The sequence below is a fragment of the Thamnophis sirtalis genome, unplaced genomic scaffold, assembly GCF_051295495.1.
Source record: "Thamnophis sirtalis isolate CommonGarterSnake01/CBP01778 unplaced genomic scaffold, rThaSir2_p1.2 scaffold_3, whole genome shotgun sequence".
Lineage (NCBI taxonomy): Eukaryota > Metazoa > Chordata > Lepidosauria > Squamata > Natricidae > Thamnophis > Thamnophis sirtalis.
Window position 1 is genome coordinate 106,623,350 of NW_028261383.1, and position 26,935 is coordinate 106,650,284.

At 36.2% G+C, this 26,935-nt stretch overlaps 1 protein-coding gene across 2 annotated transcripts; it reads right to left on the minus strand.

Annotated features, from left to right (window-relative positions):
* Nucleotides 1–288: 288 nt before the first annotated feature.
* Nucleotides 289–25,391, minus strand: RARS1 (arginyl-tRNA synthetase 1). 2 transcript variants are annotated; one of them, XM_014064096.2, is made up of 15 exons: nucleotides 25,278–25,391; nucleotides 22,600–22,734; nucleotides 20,258–20,449; nucleotides 14,246–14,357; nucleotides 13,775–13,875; nucleotides 12,561–12,682; nucleotides 12,107–12,227; nucleotides 10,794–10,923; nucleotides 8,750–8,854; nucleotides 6,759–6,937; nucleotides 6,231–6,340; nucleotides 3,795–3,900; nucleotides 2,815–2,987; nucleotides 1,396–1,643; nucleotides 289–493 (listed from the first exon to the last, which is right to left on the minus strand). In XM_014064096.2, exons 1-15 carry the CDS (start codon nucleotides 25,320–25,322, stop codon nucleotides 384–386), a joined length of 1,989 nt encoding a protein of 662 aa, XP_013919571.2. In that variant the 5' UTR covers nucleotides 25,323–25,391; the 3' UTR covers nucleotides 289–383. The 2 variants fall into 2 exon arrangements, with proteins under 2 accessions (XP_013919571.2, XP_013919572.2); XM_014064097.2 differs by having other exon boundaries at nucleotides 25,261–25,346.
* Nucleotides 25,392–26,935: the final 1,544 nt, after the last annotated feature.

A 26,935-nucleotide genomic window follows, 5' to 3' on the forward strand; every position in this document is an offset into this window, starting at 1 on the left:
TTTTAATTCCTGCAACATATCACTTGGTAAACTATCAGAGAAAGCTAGAAAATCCCTTTTTCATTTAGAATCGTATAAGCCTCTGACAAATATTCCATTTTACTGAGCTCAAACATGACAAATTTCTAAAAAAATCTTGTTCTTGCTTACGTTTTCGTACTGCAATTCAAATTTTATGTGAACTTTAAATTTATGCAAATTTTAAAATGCACAGAGATTGTCTCTACATATAACTTGGTGAAACACAATTGCAAGCATTTCTGGCCTGATAAGAAAGACAAAATCCAATCTGAGCATCTGTTGTTTTTATTAAGTTCTAACCCTGGCAAGGAAAAAAGAAACTGTTTATCCTTTGCTTCTAACAGTTATAAAAGTCGTTTTAATTACATTTTTTGGACAGGCTTGATTCCCAAGATATCAAAACCTTTGGCCATCACAGCAGCTGTTGCTTCACACAGGAGCATTCGCCACATGTTCACATTCACTATTTCACCTAGATACAAAACAGACACAGCACAAAAATAAATATTAGATGCAGCCATTTCAGAAATTAATACATATTTTGCCTCTTTTACAGATTCAAGAACACATTATGAAGTTATAATCAGTTTCTCTTAATCTATCACAAATTAAGTTTATGAACAGATGTTCTACAGGTAGTCCCTGACTTACAACCATTCTTTTAGTGACCATTCAAAGTTATACCACAGAAAAAAGTGACTTATGACTGGTGCAGCAGCCTCATGGTCAGGTGATCAAAATTCAGATGCTTGGCAACTGGCATATATTTATGATGGTTGCAGTGTCCCGGGGTCATGTGATTTCTTCTTGCAACATTCTGACAAGCTAAGTTTATGAGAAATCCAGATTCACTTAACAACCATGTTACTAACTTAACAATTGCAGTGATTCTCTTTACAACTCTGGCAAAAAAGGTTGTAAAATAGGGAAAAACTTTCTTAGCTATTTAATTTGGCAATAGAAACTTTGGGCTCAATTGTGGTCGTAAGTCAAGGACTATCTGTAGTACTTTATTTTTGTGATGATTCTTTCCAAACCTTTGCATTCCTAAGAGATCCAATACAACTATAATTTAAGTTCAGCTTATCCAACCATATATTTATTTCACAATCATGGCAGATAAATAATCCTTATTTCAAAGCATTAATAATTTTATTTGCCATATTTTATAGCCTTTTTAAAATAGAAAATTGAAAATATATTTAGTACAAAGAGTCTCATAGGTTCTAATGATTGAGGTTCCATCCAACCTGGTTTGAAAGGCAAGTTTTTCACAGATCTTTGTATTTCTTATTGAGTTGTCAATACTTTGGGACTTTAATAATCTTCACACAACTGTTCCAACTTTACTTTCAAAACACTAAAGTAACTCACCAGTTTGTCTGTCTTTTTCCACACAATAACAGTTATCATAGAATTCAGTAAATGTGGTGGCTAGCTCATAGAGATAGTCGCAGAGTGTGTGCAGTAAAAGGTCATCTAAGCACTTTTGGATGATCTCAGGAAACCTCAAAATGCATTTGCCTAGTTTCCATTCTTTTTCATGATCCAATATTATCTCTGTTGTTCCAGCTGCCTTTTGTAGTTTATCCTCATTGATATTAGCCACTCTTGCTATAGATCTGTCACAGAAATAAACCTTAGATTAGATCTCCAGAAAAACATCTCCATCCGGACTGCCCCCCAAAAGATTATGCGCCGCAAGAACAAAGACGTACCAAAATTAGTGACTTATCCCAAAAGGATGGCTAGCTATTATGCATTATTTCAACAATATTGTTAGAAATACCTGCTTCTTAAATACAGAATTCCGTCTTGAAAGTTGCACTTTGAAAATGCTATAAGTCCTGTAGAAGAAGGGATCTCAGAACCCAGGGATGGAGTGAAAAGAAGGATCACTCCAGAATCCTTACATAACCACAAGAGAAGTAAGTCCAATCCCTGTCCACAGCTGTTGACCCTTAGCTAACACAAACCAGGTGCTGATCTTAGTTGAGACTATAGCTTTGCATTGGGCAATCAAACAATTTAATTTAACTTTCACAAGTTGAACTGATCTTTCATACCTGAGAAGTCCTGAGTCAATGTAAAACCAATATAAGTCACATCAGCCACTTTAAGCATCAATTGCTCTATAAAAATAACTGGGAATAAGGTATGGAGCAACCACACCTGAATCCTCTTTAGTTCTTATGCAAGATCTCATTAATACATACCAAAAATTCCTTAAAATAAGCCACATATTTTCCTTAGACTGTGCCAATTGAACAGGAAAAGACATATTTGATTGAAGGAGGTCCCAGCGGGTTCAACACATGTCTCAGCAGCTCTTTCCTACTGAACCCCAATCGCAGAACCATAATATGTATTTTTGCTCCTATCACTATGTATGCCGTGCAAGTATATTCAAGATTACCTTATTAAATTACTAAGTCTTGCCCTTAAAGAAAAATACATTGCTGAATGGGCTGTACATTGCTTTTAATGCTTAAATTTTAAAGTTAAATGTTTATTTTTTTCTGGCTTCTTTGAGCATTAAAATAATTTGTGATGTATGTCCATAGCTATAGATTGTGAAATCAAGAGTATTAAACATACTGACAGTTAAATACCATTTTTATAGTGAACAAATTAGCTAGTTCAGTACATATCAGCATAGCCTCGGTGTTCTAAAAATGATTATTAGCCAAAGTTTTTTTTAAAATGTAGAGAAAGACATTAATGGTCCATATTATATTATATATTATCATGCATTATAACTTGAAAAATAAAAGAACTTGGCATAATATCTACCTGATTCGAGTGAAGGCATAAAGTAAATAAGCAGCAGTATTTCCTCTATCATCAAGCATCTTATCAAAAGAGAAAATATAATCATTTATTCTGTGATGAGACAGGTCTGCATATTTAATGCAACCAAAAGCAACTGAGATCTGCGCTGCCTTTAATTCTTCAGCTGTAAGAACCTGTTAAGAAAAATAAAACATTTTTCAAACAAATGAATGAATTTTTTTTAATTACCATCAATGACCAGCAAGATAAATACACAAAGGATCGACCAAATAAAACAGTATGTCAGTCTTATACAACTATAAAGGTTTGAAAAAATTAGATAAACCATATTGCTTTAAGAACCGGTCAAGTAGAATCAAATGACACCTCATAAATAAACAATCTTCTATCATTTCTAGCTACAATTTGAAGACACTATTGCTCAAAGTTTGCAGTCTTCACATTTACAACACAATTTAGCTCAGCTCTACAACTGGCTTAAAATAATTCTCTAAAAGTAAATGATGTTGGCATAAGCTTTATTTATATATGAATTTGAGGTCACCAAAGAAAGTTATAGTGACCATTCTAATTGTGGTAAGTTACAAAGCATTTCTTAGCAGTGAAATTACATCCCCCTGCCTACCCCAATACAATCAATACAAAAGTCTTATCTATTCTTCATTCTATGTTGTTCTGCCATCTGCTGGAAAGCTAAGATAATACAAGAGCCTATAGACCAGAGCAAAAATTAATCTCAATGTATGAATTCCCCTAGAGTATCTTCTCTACCCATTTAAACATCAATGATAGCTTTAAGCACTATGAAACAGTATCCAAGATGGGATATCTTAATACGATGTTCATTGCTAATCAAACTAATATAATTAGCAAAACAGAAAATTCCAGTAAATTAAAAGAAAAAGAAATACAAAGTATAGAACAAGATAGCAGAAGAAACAAAATCACTACGTTGGATTCAAGACAAAAAAATCCATTACCTTATCTCTTTCCTTCTCCTTTAGTTTATCCATTGATCGCTTCAGTCCCTCTTCAAGAAGATCAATCAGTCGTACTGTATCCCCAGAACGTGTTTTGAACTTTTTTCTTATAGCAAAGAGTAAAAAAAATTACTTTCCTGAAATGGTATCTCATTTTAAATAAGTTACATTCCAAATTTAAACATATGCTGCTTTCATACCATGAAAGTGACATCTCAAACACTCTTTGCATCAATAGTGACAGGTAATATATTAAAAAATGAATGGGTTTTAAAGAATATAAATTTTATTTCAGTGTGAATACACAGATTCAAACTAAGAGGATTAATTAAAGCTGAATTTTAGTTTCAATATGGGAATATTATAATTAATTTTGGGAAGGAACACGTTTTTCAATTAATGTCACAATTTGTCTTAATGAGGTATGCTAGGAATCAAAACTCTCCCTGCACTTCTAAAAAGATAAGGCTTATTATTATATGCCTATAATAGTAATTCCATTTTAGGGGTAAGATATGTCTTTTCTCTAGCAACTGGTCTAGCTAGTTAAAGCATGGTTTGGTAGTTTTCCAGAAGTTAGTAACAGCAAAAACATGACGACTTATATGCAACTATGTAGTGCTTTACTAGTGCTCTCTGAAAGGTTTACAGAGTCAGCATATTGCCCCCAACAATCTGGGTCCTCATTTTACCGACCTCGGAAGGATGGAAAGCTGAGTCGACCTTGAGCCGGTCAGGATCGAACTCCTGCATTCTAATACCACATGACACTGCCACCATGGTTCCAAGTTAATCCCGTGAAAGCATTATTGATGCTTTTGACCAAAACAAGCTTGTTTTAGGCCAGAATCAGTATGGTCGAGAGGAGGAATGGAATCTTCATCCCCTGGACCATACTGATCCTGATCCAAAACCTTCTGGAGTCTTCCATTCCTGAAACAGTAGGTTTCCCATTTCATTTCATTGACGCTAGTGTAATAAAATTATTTTAATTAATTACTGTAGTTAGTTCTCATATAATTTACAGTGTAAATTTTAAGCCACCACATGAGGCCCCAAAATCTCAAAGCAAGATAGGCAGCAAATAAATTTAACTAATTAATGAATTATTTTTTAAAAAATGTGACTGAAATAAAACAATAATTTAACAGCAAATGAAAGGGCTCCACACACAAAGGTTCTGGGCCTCATACGGCTCTACATGACTCAGATGGTGAATCTCTGATTAACATTAATACAAATATAAAATAGAAGAATAAAATAAAGAAGTGACAAGAGTTAGTAATAAAAATCTGGGTGAGGGAAAAGAAAAGGTGTCTTTCCAAACTAAAACAAATATATTGCTTAACTTGTTACTTTAGTTAATGAAGGTTTGATTAGTCATACTCATAAAATTGTGTAGATGGATGAAGAGGATTCTTATTTCCAATATAAACAATTTAATTACAACATGCAGATCAAAAGAGATGTCTACGTAGCTGTTTTTGCACTATGCACAAATACATACATTCAGTATTATAGTTCAAGGTAAAGCTGCAGAATGTTCAACCAAATCTTATTCTAACCATTCTGCAAGAATATGCTTCAAAAAAACAAGACAAACTACATGTCACAAGTGATGCTGGAACTGTTCAGAAATACAAAAAAAAAAAAAAAAGGTCGATGTGTGTATTACAAAAATTTTTTTCAAAGGAAAGTCTTATACAGAGTCCATCTAGACCAAGAGGTGTCAAACTCAATTTCATTGAGGGCCGCATCAGGGTTGTGTTTGACCTTGAGGGGCCAGCTCAACATCAATCATGTCCTAAGTGCTCTGCACGCAGCCCTCCAAAGTTCTGTTTTCGCTGGAAGAGGCACTGGGGGCTGGTCCTTCGCTGTTTCCATGGCGGCTCCGCGGGTCAGATCTGGCCCCCGTACCTTAAGTTTGACATCCCTGAACCAGATTGATACTGCCTTTATTTCCAGGCAGTAGCTCAGAAAAAGGAGCAGCTTCAAAAGCATCCAATTCAAAAACATGAATATTTGATCTAAACAGTTTATTTCCTAAAACTGCCTTCAACATGAATATTGCCAATTGATTGTCCAAATCAATAGAATTTTTTTCCTCTATTGAATTAACTTTAAATAAGCATTCAATCCTCCAGTGAGATTAACAATAGAATTTATCTTAAGGCATACTGAAGAAGAGTTTAGTATAGTGATTAAGGCTAGAAACAATTAAGTTCTGAGTTCTAATCCTACGCTAGGTGTAATGCTAGCTGGGTGATCTCAGTTATTCTAAGAAACTAATGGTAAACTACTTCTGAAATTGCTGGCAAGAAAACTGCAAGGATATGTCTAGATAGTCACTAAGAGTCAAAACAGACTCAAGGAACATACACATACCTCCCACCCCCACCCCCACCCCCCCCAAAAGAAAATACTTTGTACACTTACTTGTCTTCTCCCAATACCACTCCAAAAGGAGCATGAATTACTTTGGTCACTTTGGGGTCGTACCAGCCAATCATCTGAGCTGCTGCAAATACTGTTTGTAAGTGAACAGACTGTAAAACAAAGCAGGATTAAAGTAGAAATTGTTAATATGAGGTCTAAAAATGTTTCTAATAAAGTGTGCCTTGTTTCGGAGAAGGCAATGGGATCAACTGTCCTGAGAACCAAGGAAGGAACCAGCCTCACAGTAGGGTTCAATACTCAAAATGATCAGATAGATCAATCTTTTTGTTCACGGAAAGAACATTAATCAGTTAAGCATAGCTGACTGTATTTTATGTTTCTCCATACATTTGTTTAATGGGCTGTTGATGTCAATGGGTAAAAATAACAGACAAAAAAGTTACAGGAACTAATGAGGGAGGGAGGGAGTGAGTATTAAATGAATAGTACATCTAGATCTGCTTTGGATCACATCAATGTCCACCAGTGAAACATTTTATGAAACAGAAAACACTCAGAGAAGCTCACCTGCCCACTGTCTACCACATAAATTATATAATCAGCTTTTTCTTCAAAAATCCTCTGCTTTATTGCTGCCAAGTCTGATGTATCATATGTGAAACCCCCATCAGACTTCACAATTGTCAAAGGAACAGAACATCCTGGAATAAATACAATCTTCCGGCCATCATCCATTTGTAGAAACCCTAAAGATAGAAAATTCATCACTAGTAACTATGCAAAAACAGATGGAAAATTATATTAAAGTTTGGGAAGCAAATCTACTTTTTTGATATACCAAAAAATGTATAAATAAAAGCCAGTTCAATGAAGATTTACAAACAGAACTTGTCATACAGCCATACTCCAAGCCAAGCAGATAGGCATACAATGGAGTCAAATGTTTACAATTTCTACACCTGCCAATTCCAATGCAACAATGGTAATTATCTCTTGACGTGGGCTTAACTTCTGATTTCAGAGGTTGATTAAAGGAGGAAAAACAAAATGTCCAGTTGCCTGAAATTTTTAAAGAAGAATCAGAGGACAATATAGCAAAATGGTTTTGGACTCAGTTTAACTGTCATCCTGTTCTCACCATAAGGCTTTGCTCCAAACCTAATCAAGAAAAATTTGTGCAATTTATCTTCCCAAATGTAACATCTTTTACTTTCTATTTTGAGTAGGCTGATTTAATGTCTGTTTTCCAGCAATCAGAACCCTATAGATATTATTAATCATTCACAAAAGAATCACCCACTATTAAATATTTCCAGATTATAAATTTAGCCTTCCTAACACAACAAATTCTGTTAGTTGAAGCCATATATCTAAAACATAGGAAGCAATGATATTATTAGTTACTGGACTCCTGTTAAATGTAAGAAAAAAAAAAAACAACTTCTTTAATTCAGAAAGAGATGAAACACAATGAAAGAATTATGGAAAATACTTTCTATCAACCTTCAGTATTCTAAAGTGTGTAATTTGAAAGCTAACCTGATTGTGTGTTGAATTTAGGTGGTCTATATTAAAATATCTAGTTAATCATGGCATTAAGCTATAGATAGCTATCTTAATGAGTAAATGAAGGATTTAGTTTTTAGTTAGTGAACAATTTTAAGAGATGGTATGGCAACAATTGGAAACTAGCAACACTTCAAATAGATAAGGACATATTGTCTGAAGATAGAACATTCTTATATTAACAATGTGTCCCAAACAACATTGGTTTATCATGCATTGGAGATATTTACATTTATTATGGAAATTTATTAACAACCAGGATACCAAAAGGAATCAATCAGAAGTCAAAGATCCTGTCCGATTTTACTGTCAGCAAGCTGCAATGTGATGCTTTCTTTCCAGACCAGAGGATACGAAATAGTATCATACATATTTGACAGCTGCCCAACTGAAGAGTAAACTGGAAATAACATAACATTGAAGAAACATCTTATCGAAGAAGAGCTACAGTATCTCAGAAATTGACCAATAAAGAAAGACTCTCCATATGATCACTCATGCATTAACTGATCCTTTTTACCTGTCGGATCTTCTCTTTGTACTAGCTATCCAAAATGTGCATGTACAAGGATTGTCTTAATTAAAGAACATTTTCTTTTGGTTCTTGTATCAGTGAACTTATATATGGCTATAAATATATTGAAAAAAATATTGCATGGTATTTGGTGTCATCCTTATATTTGGCTTGCCACAATTTCTATCTGAAAAGATGCTACAAAGAAGATTTGATAATCTTGCCTTGTGTCAGGGTACAATCAGTTAACTAAAGTTGTATATTACTTCTCCAAACCTAGATAACTGAGAGAAAAATAAAGTAATTTTGAATTTCAGGGTAATGGTACCTAGTTAAGTTTACTGATTAGGTATAATAAAACATTTTTTAAATAAAAGCAACCTTTCTTGAAGGTCTGAAACATATATTAAATGGCTTATCATTTTAAACATATTTCAGCTGCAGTATTTCACTTCCAATTACAACAGAGATATGTTACCTCGTTCGTCAAGCTCCTTCACAATTTCATGCATCCTATCTTGGTAGTATGATTCTCCTCTGTCTATGATGGAAACATCCAAGCAGTCATAGATCTTTTGGAATTCTGATCAAGAAGAGGAGAAAAAAATCTAAGCACATAGCAGTGAAGAATTTAAGATACTTAAGTTGAAAATCTAGTGATTAGAATAAAACAGCAGCAAATTATATGGAAAAGGAGCAATGTTAAAACGCTGGGTTCACCTTGAAATTTACCAAGGGCTTTGTCATCAGTTTAATAATTAATAATAATTAAAGAGGTATCCTCTCCTCTCATAGGTAATTCTAACTGGCTTAATGAACCTTCAGGTAAACAAATCTGAAGCTGACTGTTGGTTTTTATCAGTATTCAATGTAGGTTCATAATTTCCAACATCATGTTAACTGGGCATTGAGTCAAGGGATAAGCAGCAAAATGTTTCAAACCAAAAAGGAAAGTTCAGTTGGCATGACTTACCGTATTTATCGGCGTATAACACGCACCGGCGTATAACACGCATTCCCCATTTTAACACAAAAATTTGAGTAAAAAATTTTTTCATTAAAAATAAATGACTTGGAAGCTCGGAACTTAATGTTGGATTAAAATTTATAACATTAGAACATGAATTACTTCCCCACCCTCTTCTGTCACATCATTTTCCCCCCTCTGATCCCCCTGTACCACCTAATCCCCCCCCCCAGATCCACCTGTACAACCTAATCCCCCTGTACCACATAGTCCTGATACCACCTGTACCATATAACCCCACCCCCCATATCACATACTCTTTCCCCCTGCGCCACATAACAAGCCCCCCCCACATAAACCCCTATTTCTATATGTTTTTGTTTTCACCACAGTACCTGGCCTGTGTCGCTAGCAGACTCAGGTTACTCTTTAATTGCGCTGACGAGTAACGTCCTCAGCGTAACGTCAGGGACGTCACTCGTCAGAAGTACGGTGGTCTCGGAGGGTCCTGAGGAGCAGCCTTTAAAACAGCAGCGCGGGCGGCTGCGGACTCACAGCTGATTGGGAGAATGCCGGCGTGTACACTTGGGACCAGAGAGCAGGCGGGCGGGAAGGTAAGCACCCGCAATGATGGAGAAAAAATACAGGCAGCGGGCGGCTCTCTGGCCGCTGCGAGCCGCTGCTGCTAGGATGGGGTTAAATCAGGCAGCGGGCGGCTCTCCAGCCGCCGCTTGTTCAATGATGGGGTTAAAGCGAACAGCAGGTGGCTGGAGAGCTGCCGCCACTGCTGCAAGGTAGGGGTTATATCAGGCAGGGTAGCTGGAGAGCCGCCGACGCTGCCATGAAATGGATGCTGCACTTCTATGAGTATCATGGGCGCCGGTGAATCAGCTGGAGCAGGCAGTTTGGGACCCGGCGTATAACACGCAGTATCGGCGTATAACACGCAGGCAGGGTTTAAGCTTGCAATTTTAGTTTTAAAACTGCGTGTTATACGCCGATAAATACGGTAATTTCCAGACAACTCTACCTGGATAACTGAGAATCGTCACTGACATATAGCATGATGTTAAACATTCAAAAAAGGTAAGCAAGGAAAAAAACTGAAAATTTCACATACTTGAGAGCTTCCTACAAATAAAATTGTATAAAAAAGAAACTAGGCATTAAAGTCAACTACTATAAACTTCCCCATGCAAATTACAGTGATAAATTCCTAAACTGTTGTTGAACAACAGTGGACAGAAATCTGTTTCAGGACATTCTTTATGGAGATGACTCCCTCCATTTTTTTCTTCATGCTGTAATATGTTAGTAGTTAGGAGACCCAAAACATTGGAAAGTTTCATATTACAGACTTGATCTTGGTCTCACAGAGGAGCAACTTTAGATCCACTTTTCAAAATTTTCCATCCTAAATGGTACATTCAAAATTCTTATACTTCAGCAGTGTTCTAAAGAAATAATTTCAAGTAACACTGTTTTAAAAAAAGTCTTTTTCTAAGAAAATGCTCAAAAGGAGCCAATGCAAACCCATCAAAATTTCAAAAATCACCTTTTCGGGATACATCACAAATGAGATTCCAAGCTTTAATGATGTCTGGACTTTTGCTCTGCAATAGGACCACACAGTGATATGCATGCTTCTTAAACTCTTCCTCAGTGTCAAACCTTCTTTTTGATTCCTAGGTTAAAGAATATGCATTAAATGGAATCCAATCAAAGTATTCATAGCAGCATTAATGTTTAGAGTAGATAAAAAGGCAACATTAATTAAATTTCAAATTAATAAACATAACTACCTCAATTGCAATTTCAGCAATTTTAACTGTTTGATCTTTTCAGTTTGTTTTAACATATGCAGAAACTAAGCACACTAGGAAGTTACAGCTCTAACACTGAAGAGAAATTGGGTATCCTCGCTCACATATGAGTTTACTGTATGTGAATCGGAGTGTCCATGGGAAATTTTCTGTGCTATTAATCTGCATAATCTTCAATTGCTGACATGATAGGTTTTCTTCTATAAAGAAGTGGAGAATAAAAATCTGCTCTCACTGGAATTAACCCCCCACCACCCCCCACCCCAATGCTTAGAAATGAAAAATTGCAGGTTCTTAAGCAATCTAAGTGCACCTAATTTTAAAAAGAGTTGATTTAGTGTCTGAAAACAGGCAGCTATGCAGACATTGTCTTTTCAAACTCCTTGCTCAATGATTACTTTTGTTTGGGTGTAGCAAAATCGTGTGTGTTCAGGGACAATTTCGTCAGGAGTGGAAAGAACGCTCTCTCTTTTACCCCTGACAGTAACACCCATCATGCAAGGATACAATCACGTGTTCTTGGATTCATCCCATCAATCCCTCTTTGATAGAAAAATGTTTATGTAGTCTAGATGGTTATAAACATCCTCCTATATCCTATTGATTTTAGGAGATTTTAGTCTAGTATCCCATCCTACTTCCTCATGTAATCCCCAGAAATAGGCTGTCGATGCTATTAACTATTATTTGACTGATTTTGTTTTGTCATTCTTTAACAACATTACACATGTAGATGATGACTGTAACTTCAGTTTTTCTTAAAGGATTAAACTAACTGATTCATCTTTAAACATACTATTTTTATTCTAATTAAGAATAGCATGTAGTAAAAGCTCTGAATAAACATTTGCAATATTACTGAAACATTGATTCTTATGTAATGGTCTGTAGTGATCCCTTTCAATATAAAAAAAAATCTTACAAAAACAATCTATATTAAGGATTAATGACAATGAAAAACAAACATACTTTTCAATACCGTGCAAAACATCAAGCATTTTGTAAGCAATTGTAATAACGGGAACAAATATTGTGGATACAATACCTTATAAAAAGCTTGGAGATCTCCTATGGGTGGAGAAACAGTGAGGTAATCTGGAAATTTATCTTGCAGATGAGCAATAAGCATCCCAAACTGGGTGCCCCAATCTCCTAAATGATTCAATCTGGATAACAAGAAAAATAAACCAAGTGTAAATACAGGTAACCTTTACATAGGAAAACACTATTTCAGTTAATCTAACTGAAAGGGTTCATCTAGAGGTCTGCTGTGTTTTGGCCTAAAATACCGTGCCAGATAAGTAATTACAATAGTATTTCCAGTGGGCTTATTGCTTAATTAACATAGTTGGTTGCAAGGCAGAGAAATTCTAGCATTTCTTTGATACATTTGTGTCATACAAATTATTGAAAGTCAAGTGTGGCTCCTTCACAGAAAGAGAAGCACTATATCTCTAAATACGTTATGAGCATGCCCACAAATATACTACATGACGTACCTTAGAACATCATGGCCCATGAATTCGAAAAGACGACACATACTGTCCCCAATTATAGTTGATCTCAGATGTCCAACGTGCATCTCTTTTGCAATATTTGGGGAAGAGAAATCAATCACCACCTTTTTATATGGAATAAAAAATGAAAAAAAAAGTCTAAACATTTTGAACACAATTGGTGTAAAAATACCATATTTCTCAGAAAACATTTGGGTTTATTTTTGATGCGGTCTTACTTTCTTTGAGGTGCAGCAGGCGAGATTCGGTGAGTTGGATGTGCCGTGGACGCACTGTTAGTGTTGCCCACCCACACCCATGCTGCCACTTATGCTGCCCATGCCCACTACCTCGGGCTTATTTTCGGGGTAATGGTAATATTAGGGCCACTCCCTGAAAATTAGGGTTCGGCTTATTATTGGGGTGGGTCATGTTTTCAGAGAAACATGGCATGTAATATATATTTTTAAGCTATATTATGGAATCCAGATATTGTGAATGAAGAATGAATATAATTGTATACTGGTCTACATGTTTACTACATATAGAAAATATATCTATATATATCTATACACCCACACCCACTCCATTATCTGTGGAGTCCATGTATGCACTAATAACATATAAAACTTGTTTGATGTTGTGATTAAGGTGCTGGCCTAGAAACCAGGAGACTGAGAGTCCTAGTCCTGCCCTGGGCATAAAAGCCGTCTTGAGTGACGTTGGACCAATCATCCTCTCTGAGACCAATTCCTTCACAAGGTTATCCTTGTGAGGAAAATCAGAGGAGAATTATGTATGTTTGCCACCTTGATTTATCTATAAAAAACAGTGGGATAAAAATCAAACACATGAAATAAATACTGTATGTTCAGGTTCTATATAAGTTATTTGTGTTTTATACAAATGTTCCTTTGAAAGGAAAATAACCAATTTCTATATTTAAAAGGACAAAATTTTTGGAAGCTTGTATTATCAATCTGGATCAAAATCTAAAGAAGGTCACAGATATTCTTCTATGCTTATAAGCATGAGCTGGTTTTACTGTCATTCGCTCTCTTTCCTGGAATACTATGAAAGACCTGTTTCATCGTTATGAAAGAGTTTGTACAGAGGTTCAAAGAAAACTAAATATTAAAAAAAAAACATTCATTTTTGGCAAAGCCAAAATGAACTTGTCGGGTAAGATAAGATACCAACAGCCATTTACTGGTCACCTTTTTTCTTTCACCAGCAGCAGGTGGTTGAACTCCATTCATTAGTACACTGCTCAGCTGTCTGGATACAAAATCTTTCTTCAAGTGTACATTGATGAAACCTTTAAAGTCATCAAAATTAAAATGGTCATCAAGAACATAAATACATATCCACATCTGTTTTCTTTATAAAGAAAGTCTTTTGCAGCAAATTAGCACAATATTTGTAGACAAGGCAGATTAGTGTAATATTTGTAATCACAATATAAATATTCAGTTCAACACAAATGAAAGTTTATGCCAAAAAAGCTATGCATACTTATACCAGATACATACACTCTTCTATTAATAGGCTTACTCAATAATTAGTTATGAGGAGGAAGAAGCATGTTCAGCAAGTGCCAGAACATGATACTGTCAACTTAATTCTATTATAATATACATTGCTAGCAAATTCTGTTTCTACTTATATTAAATATAGAGTAACTCTACCAGGTCCAGCGATTTCAATTTTCTCAATGCATTCATTGTCTGGAATATTTCTGGCAATCTTGTCAGCAATATCTCTTGGGCTTACTTTTTGCTCCTTAGTCTTGAGCAGTAGCTGAAAATAAGGAAAGGAGTCAGTGTAATTGCTTATTGACTGGAAACACAGTCAGGCACACAATGCCATGGTCAATATCCTACAGATCTATCATTTAACCTGCTTTGACAAAGATAATATACCTTCTTATTTTATAAAAAACCTGCTTGGAATCGACAAGTTTAAAAAAATAATGCCCCAAATATCTAAGGACACAGAGTCATTTATACATACTTTTAAGAATCTGAAGCCAAGGATAGCAAATAACTGTGATTCTATTTTGATATGTCTAAACCAAATCAGTTCAGCTTCCATCTCAAGGCCACATCTCAAAAATGTATGTGTTATTATAGTTAACTGTGGGACATTTAAAAAGAAAGGAAATATCTACTATTTAGGCCAAAAGCTAAATGTTTACTTGATCCAAAGGTCTGATTCTACACTTTCATTTTTGGACTGTTCCCTTCTAACAAATTAACTCTTTAGATTATTTCATATGCATTGATTGATTCCTCAGAATATACTCTGAAGTACATCTATGTATTTGATTATTAATTATTAAGGTAGAAAGAATTATCAGAATCATGTTTGTCTTTCCACTTACTAGAATGTTATATTGTGAATGAAAGTCAACCGAGGGGTTTAGAAAAAAAAAATCAAAGTGGCTAACAGATACATACCTCTCTTACATACACATACATCCCTCTAGAATTTTTGTTCTGTATCAATGTGAAGTTAAATGAAAAGTGTATGATACATCTAGATCCTAAAACTTAATATCACCTCATATAAGAATATGTTTATTTTGAATGACTGAAATCAGAATGAGAAAAAAAATAAACTGTTTTTACTCTGGCTATGATAATCTGCTGGTAAATTTACTTTTATAGTTAGCACAAGAGGCAAAAGGAAAGGAATCCTTTTAAAATGATAAATTTTAAAATGTATCAAGTACTCAGAAAGTTTGTCTGTTCATCAGAATAATTCCAATATATGAAAGTAATCAGTGAAGCAAATATAACTTTTGCAAAATTTGAGGAAAAAAGTTCCAATAGCATCACATCTCAAATATGACCTAGGAAGAGTTCAAAAGCATATGCAATTGGTGGAAACAGTCCACCATCCACTTCTGCCCATGCCTATTTTGAGAACAAAAACCCATATTGGACAAGACAGCTAGCCACTGTTTCCTTGGAGTAAAACAACAGTCAAACTATATTCTCTAAAAGGCATTGCAAGTTTGTGTTGAGTTGGACGGCTTCCAATCTCAGTACTAATGAGCTCTTTTTTAAAAAAAAAATGTGGTTCATTTACTCCAACACATTCATGCAGAGAATCTGATGGCTGACATGTATCAATGAGATTAGTGCCAAGCCACTTTGACAAGCTATCCAACTACTTTTCTAGGCAATTAAGAAAACAGTGTGAGTTACACTGTGAACATGCACTGATTTAATTGATGATAGAACATTGCAAAAATTGTACCCATGTGGATGAATATATTAGGAATATATAAACATCCCAGCTAGTGGGATGTAAACAAGAGCATGTTGGCTTGTGGCACATTGGCCAAAATGGTTAATTATTGTCCCTTTATGATTAGTAGGAAAATTGCATATGGCATAACTCCAATGGAGAATGGAAATCTAACATGTTCTTTCTTATTTTTACTAAAACCATTCCATTGAAGCTTTGGTTAACCAAAACTGTTATCTATAGGCCCTAATAGTAAAAGCTAAAGGGCATGGAAATAAATAATAGAGGGTGAATTAAATGAAGTAAATAAAAGTATCCTTCACTGATTATATTATTCTTTCATCATAAATAATAATCCTTTGCACACAAGCACATGAACAGGCTTCTCATACCACATATAAGTGATACCGTATCAACCTTGCAAATTCTCAAGCTTCCTATTTCCGCTATGTATTCAAGATGAGCAGTGATTAATATTTATATGTATTCATATGTTAGGGTGTAGGTATATACATATGTATGTACAGGTAAAACTCAAAAAATTAGAATATCGTGCAAAAGTTCATTTATTTCAGTAACGCAAGGTGAAACTAATATATGAGATATATCCATTACATGCAAAGCAAGATAGTTCAAGCTGTGATTTGTTATAATTATGATTATGGTTTACAGCTCATGAAAACCCCAAATCCACAATCTCAGAAAATTAGAATATTTCATGCAATCAATAAAACAAGGATCGTACACAGAACAATATAGGACCTCTGAAAAGTATAAGCATGCATATGTACTCAATACTTGGTTTGGGCCCCTTTTGCAACAATTACTACCTCAATGCAGCGTGGCATGGAAGCTATCGGCATGTGGCACTGCTGAGGAGTTATGGAAGATCAGGATGCTTCAATAGCGGCCTTCAGCTCTTCTGCATTGTTCAGTATCGTGTCTCTCATCTTCCTCTTGGCAATGCCCCATAGATTCTCTATGGGGTTCAGGTCAGGTGAGTTTGCTGACCAATCAAGCACAGTAATCCCAAGGTCATTGAACCAGGTTTTGGTGCTTTGGGCAGTGTGGGCAGGTGCCAAGTCCTGCTGGAAAATGAAGTCAGCATCCCCATAAAGCTCATTTGCAGAAGGAAGCATGAAGTGCTCCAAAATCTCCTGGTAGATGGCTGCGTTGACCCTGGACTTAATGAAACACAGTGAACCAACACCAGCAGATGACATGGCTCCCCAAATCAACACAGATTGTGGAAACTTCACACTGGACTTCAAGCATCTTGCAATGTGTGCCTCTCCATTCTTCCTCCATACTCTGGGTCCTTGGTTTCCAAATGAGATGCAAAAGTTGCTCTCATCAGAAAAGAGGACTTTGGACCACTGAGCAACAGACCAGGTCTGTTTTTCTTTAGCCCAGGTAAGACGCTTCTGACGTTGTTTGTTGTTCAGGAGCGGCTTGACAAGAGGAATACGACATTTGAAGCTCATGTCCAGGATCCGTCTGTGTGTGTGGGATGGCTATTGATACACTGACTCCAGTCTCAGTCCACTCCTTGTCAAAGTCCCCAACACTTTTGAATGGCCTTTTCCTGACAATCCTCTCCAGGCTGCGGTCATCCCTGCTGCTTGTGTACCTTTTTCTTCCACACGTTTCCCTTCCACATAACTTTCTATTAATGTGCTTTGATACAGCACTTTGGGAACATCCAACTTCTTTTGCAATTACCTTTTGAGGCTTTCCCTCCTTATGGAGGGTGTCATGGTCAGCAGTCTTTCCCATGATTGTGATTCCTACTGAACCAGACTGAGAGACCATTTAAAGGCTCAGGAACCCTTTGCAGGTGTTATGGATTAATTAGCTGATTAGAGTGGGACACTTTTGAGCCTAGAATATTGCACCTTTTCCCAATATTCTAATTTTCTGAGATTGTGGATTTGGGGTTTTCATGAGCTGTAAGCCATAATCATCACAACGTCTGACAAATCATGGCTTGAACTATCTTGCTTTGCATGTAATGAGTCTATCTCATATATTAGTTTCACCGTTTAAGTTGAATTTCAACTTTCTCCCCTCAGGATGCTATTATAGGGCACTACAGGCCAAAACAACTTGACACAATGATTTTTTCATCCATGTCATCACTCTGCTAAACACCTAACTCTCATAGCACTGTCTTATAGCAATAGCAGTTAGACTTATATACCACTTTATAGGGCTTTCAGCCCCCTCTAAGCGGTTTACAGAGTCGGCATATTGCCCCCACAATCTGGGTCCTTTATGCCTAAAGATGTAGAAGAGCTATACTGCTATTATCTTGTCATCTTCCTCATTTTTTCTACTACATTCTCCTATCAGTATCTTATGATTTATCACTTTATTGTTTACATGTACACTAGGAGTTTATGGACCGGATCAAATCACACTTGGCCAATCAAGAATATTCTACTTTATTCTATTCTATGTGTATTTTGTTATGTACAATATGTTTAGGCCCTTGCATTTATAATTAAACCTATTTCTTCACTTTCCTGCATATATTCAACTATACAAGACTAAACTGCTTTCACCCAAATATTTTATGCCTTTCATTTTTCTCTACTTTCATAGACACATTTCTTTTCATTCATGCAGCCATGCATGTTCACCATTTATTCTTCTTGAATCTAATGATGCAACCTCTCATACTATTTCAAAGAGTAAAAGAGATGCGAATGAGCAGTAAGAGAGAGAGAGAGAAATATGTGATGTCTCTTTGGTTGTGTAATAGTGGAAAGATTTACAATGTATGCTTGTGGTGATATTACCACTATGTTGGTAAGAAATATGAGTATGCATGTATTTTTGTAAGCTGACAAACCTATGATACTGGTTAAGAACCTGAGTTGTTTTCAGTAAATTTAAATAGATTTTTATGATGCAAGGACAAAAATTAATTTATCAAAGATCACTGTTGTGTTTAAAAGAGAAAACTGAGTGAATAGTTGTAAGTGGTACATAAGTGGGAAAAGACCAAGATCAAATGTATTTATGTAAAAGTGGATAAATGTTAGGATATGGAATACAGTTAGTGAAGAATGTGTCTGCAAGGTACTCAGGGACTGAATGTTTGCAAGGAATGTTTGTCAAAGGATGTAAATAAGTTTAAGTCAGCTGCTTCCATCCATTTTGTTATATAATGTTGGATATCACAGAAACATAAAAATATGTAGAAGGAATAGTGACTTTAAGAAGCACATGTGGTAAAATGAGAAAAGATCAGATCAAGAATGAATACGTGTTGAATACAAATGCAAGACTAGTGTGAAATAATTATCCTGAGGAGCTTTGCTCAATAGAGATAAATGAGGATCAAATCCCAAACAAAATTATGAACAAAAAGTTGAATGGGATGTGGGGGGGAAAGGAAATGGTAAAAAGAAAAATTTGAAATACTAAGAAAATGACTGGATGGCATTTATGACATTCTAAAAGAATTGAGAAGTTAGAAGAACAAAATAATTTGATATACGGGAGTCTGAAGGCAAACATGATTCGCAAGTCTTATAGTGAGTGGTCTTTGTGTAAACTACATTTAGTTACGTTTATTTTTTCTTCCTTAACTTGTCAACTGCTCTTTGTATTTTTCCTGCTCTTTGCCTAATATTACTTACTCTCAGAAGCAATAGCGTGAGTTATATATGTGTGAAGATTTATATTGCTATTTATTATAGCACTCAAATGTATGTTTAACTATTTTGCATTGTACAATAGACTGTACTTAGAAATTTTCAGACCAAGACTGTAAGGGGAAAAAGCAATAGTTCATTTCGAAACATTTATTATATAAATAAATCATCTATATAAATATCTTACAGAAGTCATAACCACATTTATTTGTAACAATAAATATGATCTTTAACTCAATTCGCAGAACGATGTTGCACATCTTTGCTCACCTTTCACTACGTTTAAAACTTTTGGCCTAAAGGACTCTCCTAATTTTTATTACTGTTTTTTTAATTGCTAGATTGTTGATCTTGTCCTTTGTCACTTCTGCTTTTCTTTCAGTACATATTATTACTAAGTTATCTGCTTTAAATTGCACAAAAAAGAAGATGCAGGAACAGTTAGAATAAAAACTTGCAAACAGCTTGACAGTTTCCACTAAAATATTTGTTTTTTAGTTATATAATCACCAAACCAAATTTTGAGAAGTCCTGAAGTCCAAAATAATATCACTATACCATGCGATTCACATGACTACACTTTTTCAAGTTATTTAAAAGCATTGCCACAATTCAAAGGTTTAATAATATATGACAGATCTATGGAAAAATAACTGTCTAATAAGAGCAGATCAATTGTCTAATTGCACACTCAAATTGCAGCATGGTAGTATATTGTGATAATCTTATCTGTTTGAGATGCAGCAATAAAGATCTATGAAAAGTACACATACTATGAATTACCTGAGATATGCTCATAGCACTGTTGCACTGGTAATCACCAAACCTGGACTGTTGACTTGGTGTTACTGCCAATGGTGGGTTTTCTAAATCAGGATACGCAGCTTTGATAGCTGCCTTAAAAATTTCCTGAATCCTGTGATTGATATTAATCATGCCTTTGAATTTTTCTCTACGTTTTTCCTCCTGAAGGCTCTAAATAGGAATACAAAATAAAATTAGTTAATAATGAATTCAAATAGATAGGAAAGTATAGTTCCATGGAGCTAAAAATTCAAAATGCAATTTCAAATTATAAACATAATAAGAAAGTCCTATTTATTCATTTTCCATCTTTTCAAATTAGAATTCCACAAATGATTTGAGATGGATGGATGTATACATACATCCATACATCCATACATCTATACACGCACGAACGCACACATTTATGTTTCTGAATTAGAAAGAACGAAAAAGTTCAATTGTTACATGATGTGTCACCCCTCGTCGAAACAATTCTGATAGATTGGTTGGTTCTCTCTCTCCCTCCGTGTGTGTGAGAGGGGAGGGAGAGGGGAGAGAGAATATGTGCATAACTATGCAAACTTTTTATTTGGAAAATTCTTATACTATAAGTGCATTTCTAAGAATAGCAACATAGTGGATAGTCTACCTACACACCCCTGTAAAATACCAGGTTTTTAGATGTAAAAAATCAGTCCAAAATAAATCACTTCAGAATTTTCTCCATCTTTAATATACCATATAAGCTGTACAGTTCAATTTAAAAACCCTGAACTCTTGGGGGAGTGGGAAAATAAACAATAAAAACATATAGTAATGTGGTTGCAAAAGTGTGTACACCCCCTTAGGGTGGCTGTGTTCAGAATTAACCAGTCACATTCAAAATTGTCAGGACACACATACCATCAATTGAAATGACTCTGATCAAGCATATATAAAGTTCAGCTGTTCTATTAGGATTTTTCTGACATTTACTCAGTTGCCTCTTATAGAAAAAGCCATGGTCTGCAAAGAACTTAGAAAGTATCTAAGGGATCTCATTGCTGGATCAATCAAAAGAATACAAAAAAATTCTAAGCATTGAACCATGGAACACAATGAACACAATCATCAATAAGTGGCATAACAATGACATCATCAAGAATTGGGTGTCCCTTCAATGTATTATGGTCTGATGAGACCGAGATTGAATTTTTTTTGCCATAATTCCAAAAATTATGTTTGGCACACAAAAATAACATTGTGCATCATCAAATGTACACTGTATCACAACTAAACATGGAGGTGGCAGCATCATGCTATGGGGCTGCTTTTCTTCAGCTGGAACTGGACTTCAGTCAAGGTAGAAGGAATTATGAACAGTTCGAAATATTGGTCAATTTTGGCACAAAATCATCAGGCCTCTACTAAAGCTGAAGATGAATTTCACCTATAATGACCCAAAGCATATCTACAAATCAACAAAAGAATGACTTCACCAGAAGATGATTAAAGTTTTGGAATGGCCAGAGCCCTGCCCTGAATGCAATTGAAAATCTGTGGGATAACCTAGGATATGCCTTCCAATCTGACAGATTTGCAGTGCTTTTGCAAGGAAGAGTGGACAGATTCCAAAGGCAAGATGTAACATACTGATAAGGCTTCTACCCCAAAAGACTGAATGCTGTCATAAAATCAAAAGGTGTTTCAATAAAGTATCAGTTTAAAGGTGTGCACCTTTATGCAGCCACATTATAGTTTTATTGTTATTTTTCCCCTAAAAGTTTTCAGTTTTTTTAATTGAATTGTACAGCTTATAAAGTTATATGAAAGGTAGAAAAAATTCTGAATGATTTATTTTGGTATGATTTTTTACATCTCAAAAATCTGGCATTTTAACAGGAGTGTGTAGGCTTTTTATATCTACTGTACATCAAGAGAGAAAATTCCTTGCAGTTCTTGAACTAGAGTTAATTTCCACTGCAATTCTTCTTGCACAACCTTTCTGTTTTCATTTTCTCCTCTGGGTGTGGTGCTCAATTTTGTCCCAATCCAATTAACCTTTTCTTAACTTTAAACAAAAACAAAAAACTCAAGAGAGCAGACTTCATGAATTACTGTGTCTTTTCCCACCATCGGTTTTCTATGTTATTACTGTGAACTAACCATTTACGGATGCAATGTCTTCTATTTTCAATTCATTTAGCTTTGACACAGTGGTCCCTTCAGTTCTGGAAACCTCTCCAGCAGTTTAGAAGCACACATGCTCATGATTTTCATAAAAATAATTCTTTCAGATCTGTAGAAATGTCAATTTTCCTTATTTACAATGTTTGCTGTCAAAAAGGTCAAAATCATACCTTTTGCAGGATATTTAAGCGATATTTTAATTTTGCATTTTCTTCCCGCAATTCTTCCAAGGTTGGTGAAGCTCCCAAGCATCCGTAGTTTTTCAAATGATCTATTTCAGCAGTCAAAACCTTTATTTCTCTTTCCTAAAAAGCAACAATGATTTTTTTCAATTCTAGAGTTTATTTCTTACAATTAAATAAGCGTACCACTCTAATTTCTTCACCATGTATGGAACGTTATATACCTTACAAAAACATATATAGTAAATTAATATTGCTGATTTCAGTCATCTATTAATCTGTATCTTTTTGCATCCTTGAATTTTAAAAATCAATCTACGATATTTTTCGGAGTATAAGACACACCTTTTTCTCTCAAAAAAGAGGCTAAAAATCTGGGTGCGTTTTATATATTGAATACTGTTTTTGCCTCCTGAAACCCTGCCCCTTCACCAAAGTGGCTGTTCATAGTCTTTAGGAGGCTTTCAGAGTGCTCCTGGGGGCTGGGAAAAACATGCTGTTTTTCGCTCAATATTGCCCCCCAGCCCCCAGGAGCACTCTGAAAGCCTCCTAAAGGCTATGCATGCCCTTTTTTTTGCTAATTTTGGCCCGCACCCCCACCCCTCAGGTGCACTCCAGAAGCCTCCTAAAGGCTATTCATGCCTTTTTTAAAAATAAAATGGGGCCGTTTTTGCGAAAAACAGGCCATTTTGGGGAGGTATGCAGCGTACAAAAACTTTTTTTTAACTTGTCTCTTCAAAATCTTGGTGCGTCTTATACTTCGGTGTGTCTTATACTCCGAAAGATATGGTAATACTAAGCTTACTGAAGGAATAGCTTTTTGAAATAGGTTTCTACAATTCAAACATGTGCAATTTTTAATCAAGCTTTCATGTCATGAATTATGGAAATAACCTTCTTCCATATTCATACAATAAAAATTATTATAAGAAAAGATGAGTGCACTGATATGTTTGAAAGGCTAAGTACAATTGTCACAATAGCAAAGAAAGAAGCTGCTAACAATTGTCACCTTTATGTGAAAAGTTCACTGAGAGGGATGTCATAAGTTTTCTCATTTAATTTTTATAATTTTTATTTTATTCATTAAACGTATATGCTGCTATCCATCTCACTATTTTTCAGTCTTGATAGGAATTATTTTGGTTTTTCTTTTCCAGATTGCTGGAAAAGTAGGAATTTATTTGCAATATTTTATTGCTTTAATATAAAAAGAAAACAAAATGAGAAAAGCAAAACAGGAAAGGGAGAAAACATTTCATTACACAGAAAAAATCATGCAATTCAGTTTATGATAACCAAGTGCAGAATACTTTAGCTTCTGACATCCTTTCCTTTGCTGTATGGAAATATCAACCTTGCCATAGACTTGTAAAAACTAAGGATAAATTGATAGAGTGTATAACAACACATTCAGTTTTTACTATACATTTTTTTCATCAAACAACTAAATTCGTCCCATAAAAGAACTAACTTATTTGATGTTTTGGGCAGCAAATACAGATAGTCCTCAACTTAAGACCATAATTGAGCCCAAAATTGATGTGGCTAAGTGAGAAATTTGTCAAGTGAGTTTTGCCTCATTTTACAATTTTTCTTGGAACATTTGCTAAGTGAATTTAGCAATAGCAATAATAACAATAACAGTAGACTTATATACCGTTTCATAGGCCTTTCAGGCCTCTCTAAGCGGTTTACAGGGTCAGCATATTGCCCCCAACAACAATCCGGGTCCTCATTTTACCCACCTCGGAAGGATGGAAGGCTGAGTCAACCCTGAGCCGGTGAGATTTGAACCGTTGAACTGCTGATCTAGCAGTCAGCCTGCAGTGCTGCATTTAACCACTGCGCCACCTTGGCTCCCATTTCTGCAGTTATTAAATTAGTAACATGGTTGTTAAGTGAATCTGGCTTCCCCATTGACTTTGCTTGTCAGAAGGTTGCAAAAATGGGATCACATGACTCTGGGACATTGCAACCGTCATAAATGTGAGTCAATTGTCAAGCATCCAAATGTAAATCACATGAGCATGTAACAGTCATAAGTGTGAAAAATGATCATGTCTCTTTTTCAGTGCCGCTTTAACTTCGAACAGTCTCTAGCAGCTTTAATTTTAAGAAAATGAAAACGAAAATACAGATGTCTACAAACTAAGATAGAAAGAGGTGAGACAGCAGATAATCTGCTTTTATTAGTTCTTTTTCCCTAGACTTGCCATATATTATTCTTTTTTGCCAGTCAAGAAGGAACTTATTCTCCACTGACAAAATATGCAAAATTTAAAACACTTTTAATTGAAGCCTGTCTCCGCTTTGCCATCTCTCGCCTGGCACAACGTAGTCGAGCAGAGAACAAAGGTTGCGCTCCCCTCCCTGTTCAACCTTCGCCTGTAGGAAATTCATTTCACGGCCCCGCTTTAAGCCCGGCCAAGGATATAAAAGTAAACGCCTTTGAAAAGGGCGAAAGGGAGACTCCGAAAAGACAAAAGGAGAAAAGCCCCAAGCGCAAGCTCCAAGCATTGCCACGCGTCCCCAGCGGAAGCCCAGCCAGCAGAGAGAAAAAGTGGCTCTCCTGCGCGTCTTCGGAGAAGAGCGAGGACCGTTCCCGGCTTCTCTCTTGTCTTTCCCCCGAAACCGCGCCCAACCCACCCGGGGAAGCCTCTGACCTGGCGCTGCAGCCGCTCTACCCACTCCGCCGCTTGCATTGCCATTCTCACGAACCACAAGCTAGCCGCAACCGGAACCGGAACCAGAACTCACTGTTGACGCCAAGGCGAGAGAAAGTGAGCGAGAGAGGAGCCGAGGAATAAAGCGCGTCGAAGCTCCCTCCAGCGCCTTTGGGCGCCCCCTATTGAGTCGCGTTGGAACGTGTCCCCCCCCCCCTCCCGTTGCTTTCCTTTTGGAGGATTCGTGGCCGCCTGGTGCCCAAGACGAGATTTTTGGATTTAAAAAAAAAAAAAACGGCTGCAAATTAATTATGGGAAATTATAATGCACGAGACAAAACGATTGTCTTATGACAAACTGCGAAACAATTTAAGTCTTGCAGGAAACAAAAGACTCGCACCTGTCCAGCATCTACCTTGAGGTAGTCAGTTTCCTGGTAAAGAGAGTAGAGCAGTGTTTCTCAACCTTGGCAACTTGAAGATGTCTGGACTTCAACTCCCAGAATTCCCCAGCCAGCATTCTGGCTGGGGAATTCTGGGAGTTGAAGTCCAGACATCTTCAAGTTGCCAAGGTTGAGAAACACTGGAGTAGAGTAGAGCAGAATAGCAACTTTGTCACTTTGAATGTACACTAATTGGCATACATTAAAATTAAATTTCGTTGCATACAGCTCTGAGGGTCACCACCTCTGATATACACTATATAACAGTGATGGCGAAACTTTTTCTTACTGAGTGCATGTGTGCCTACTCACTCTCCCATCCCATGTGCATGCATGTGAGACCCCACCACCCTTGCGTGCAAGACTGCACAGCACATGCGCATGTACCCCTCCCCAGGCTCTGGAAGCTTTCCTGAAGCCTGGGGAGGGCGAATATGTCCTCCCCCAGCCCTCCCCCCAGCAGCCAGAAATGTTTCATTTCCCAACTTCCAAGCCTGGGGAAGAGGAAAAACGGCCCCAAGGGCCCAACCAGAAGTTTGGGAGCTGATGGATGGCACGCCACCAAATATGGCTCCGTGTGCGGGCTTTGGTACGCCATCACGGCTATATAACCATGACAGTGAATGAATAAATGAATGAATGAATAAATACAAAATTACACATATACCCACATATATGACACAGAGAAAAAAAAAAGTTTAGTTCAGATGTATACATATACATAGTGTAAGGTGACCAGATTTTCAGATTGGTAAAGAGGGACACCTTTGACTGGGGGGGGGAGGGGCTTGATTAAAAAATTTATACGGAGCAACAAAAATTTTCATACAACGCAAAAATAGTATTGTAATATTTTTTTTATTTCAACATAACTACAATTTACAAATATAAATTGTAACTTGCCAAACATCAAAATTTTGATCATGTGACCATGAGGATGCTGCAACAGTCACTAAGTGTGAAAATGGTCGCTAAGTGTGAAAATGGTCATCAGTCACTATTTCAATGCCATTGTAACTTTGGTCACTATACCACCTTTCTTGCCACAGTTCTTAAGTGAATAACTGCAGCTGATAAGTTAGTAGCATAAGTGAATCTGGTTTCCCCATTTGACTTTGGAAAAAGATGATTACATGACCCCAGAACACTGAAACCATCATAAATATGAATCTGTTGCCAAACATCAAAATTTTGATCACGTGATCATGAGGATGCT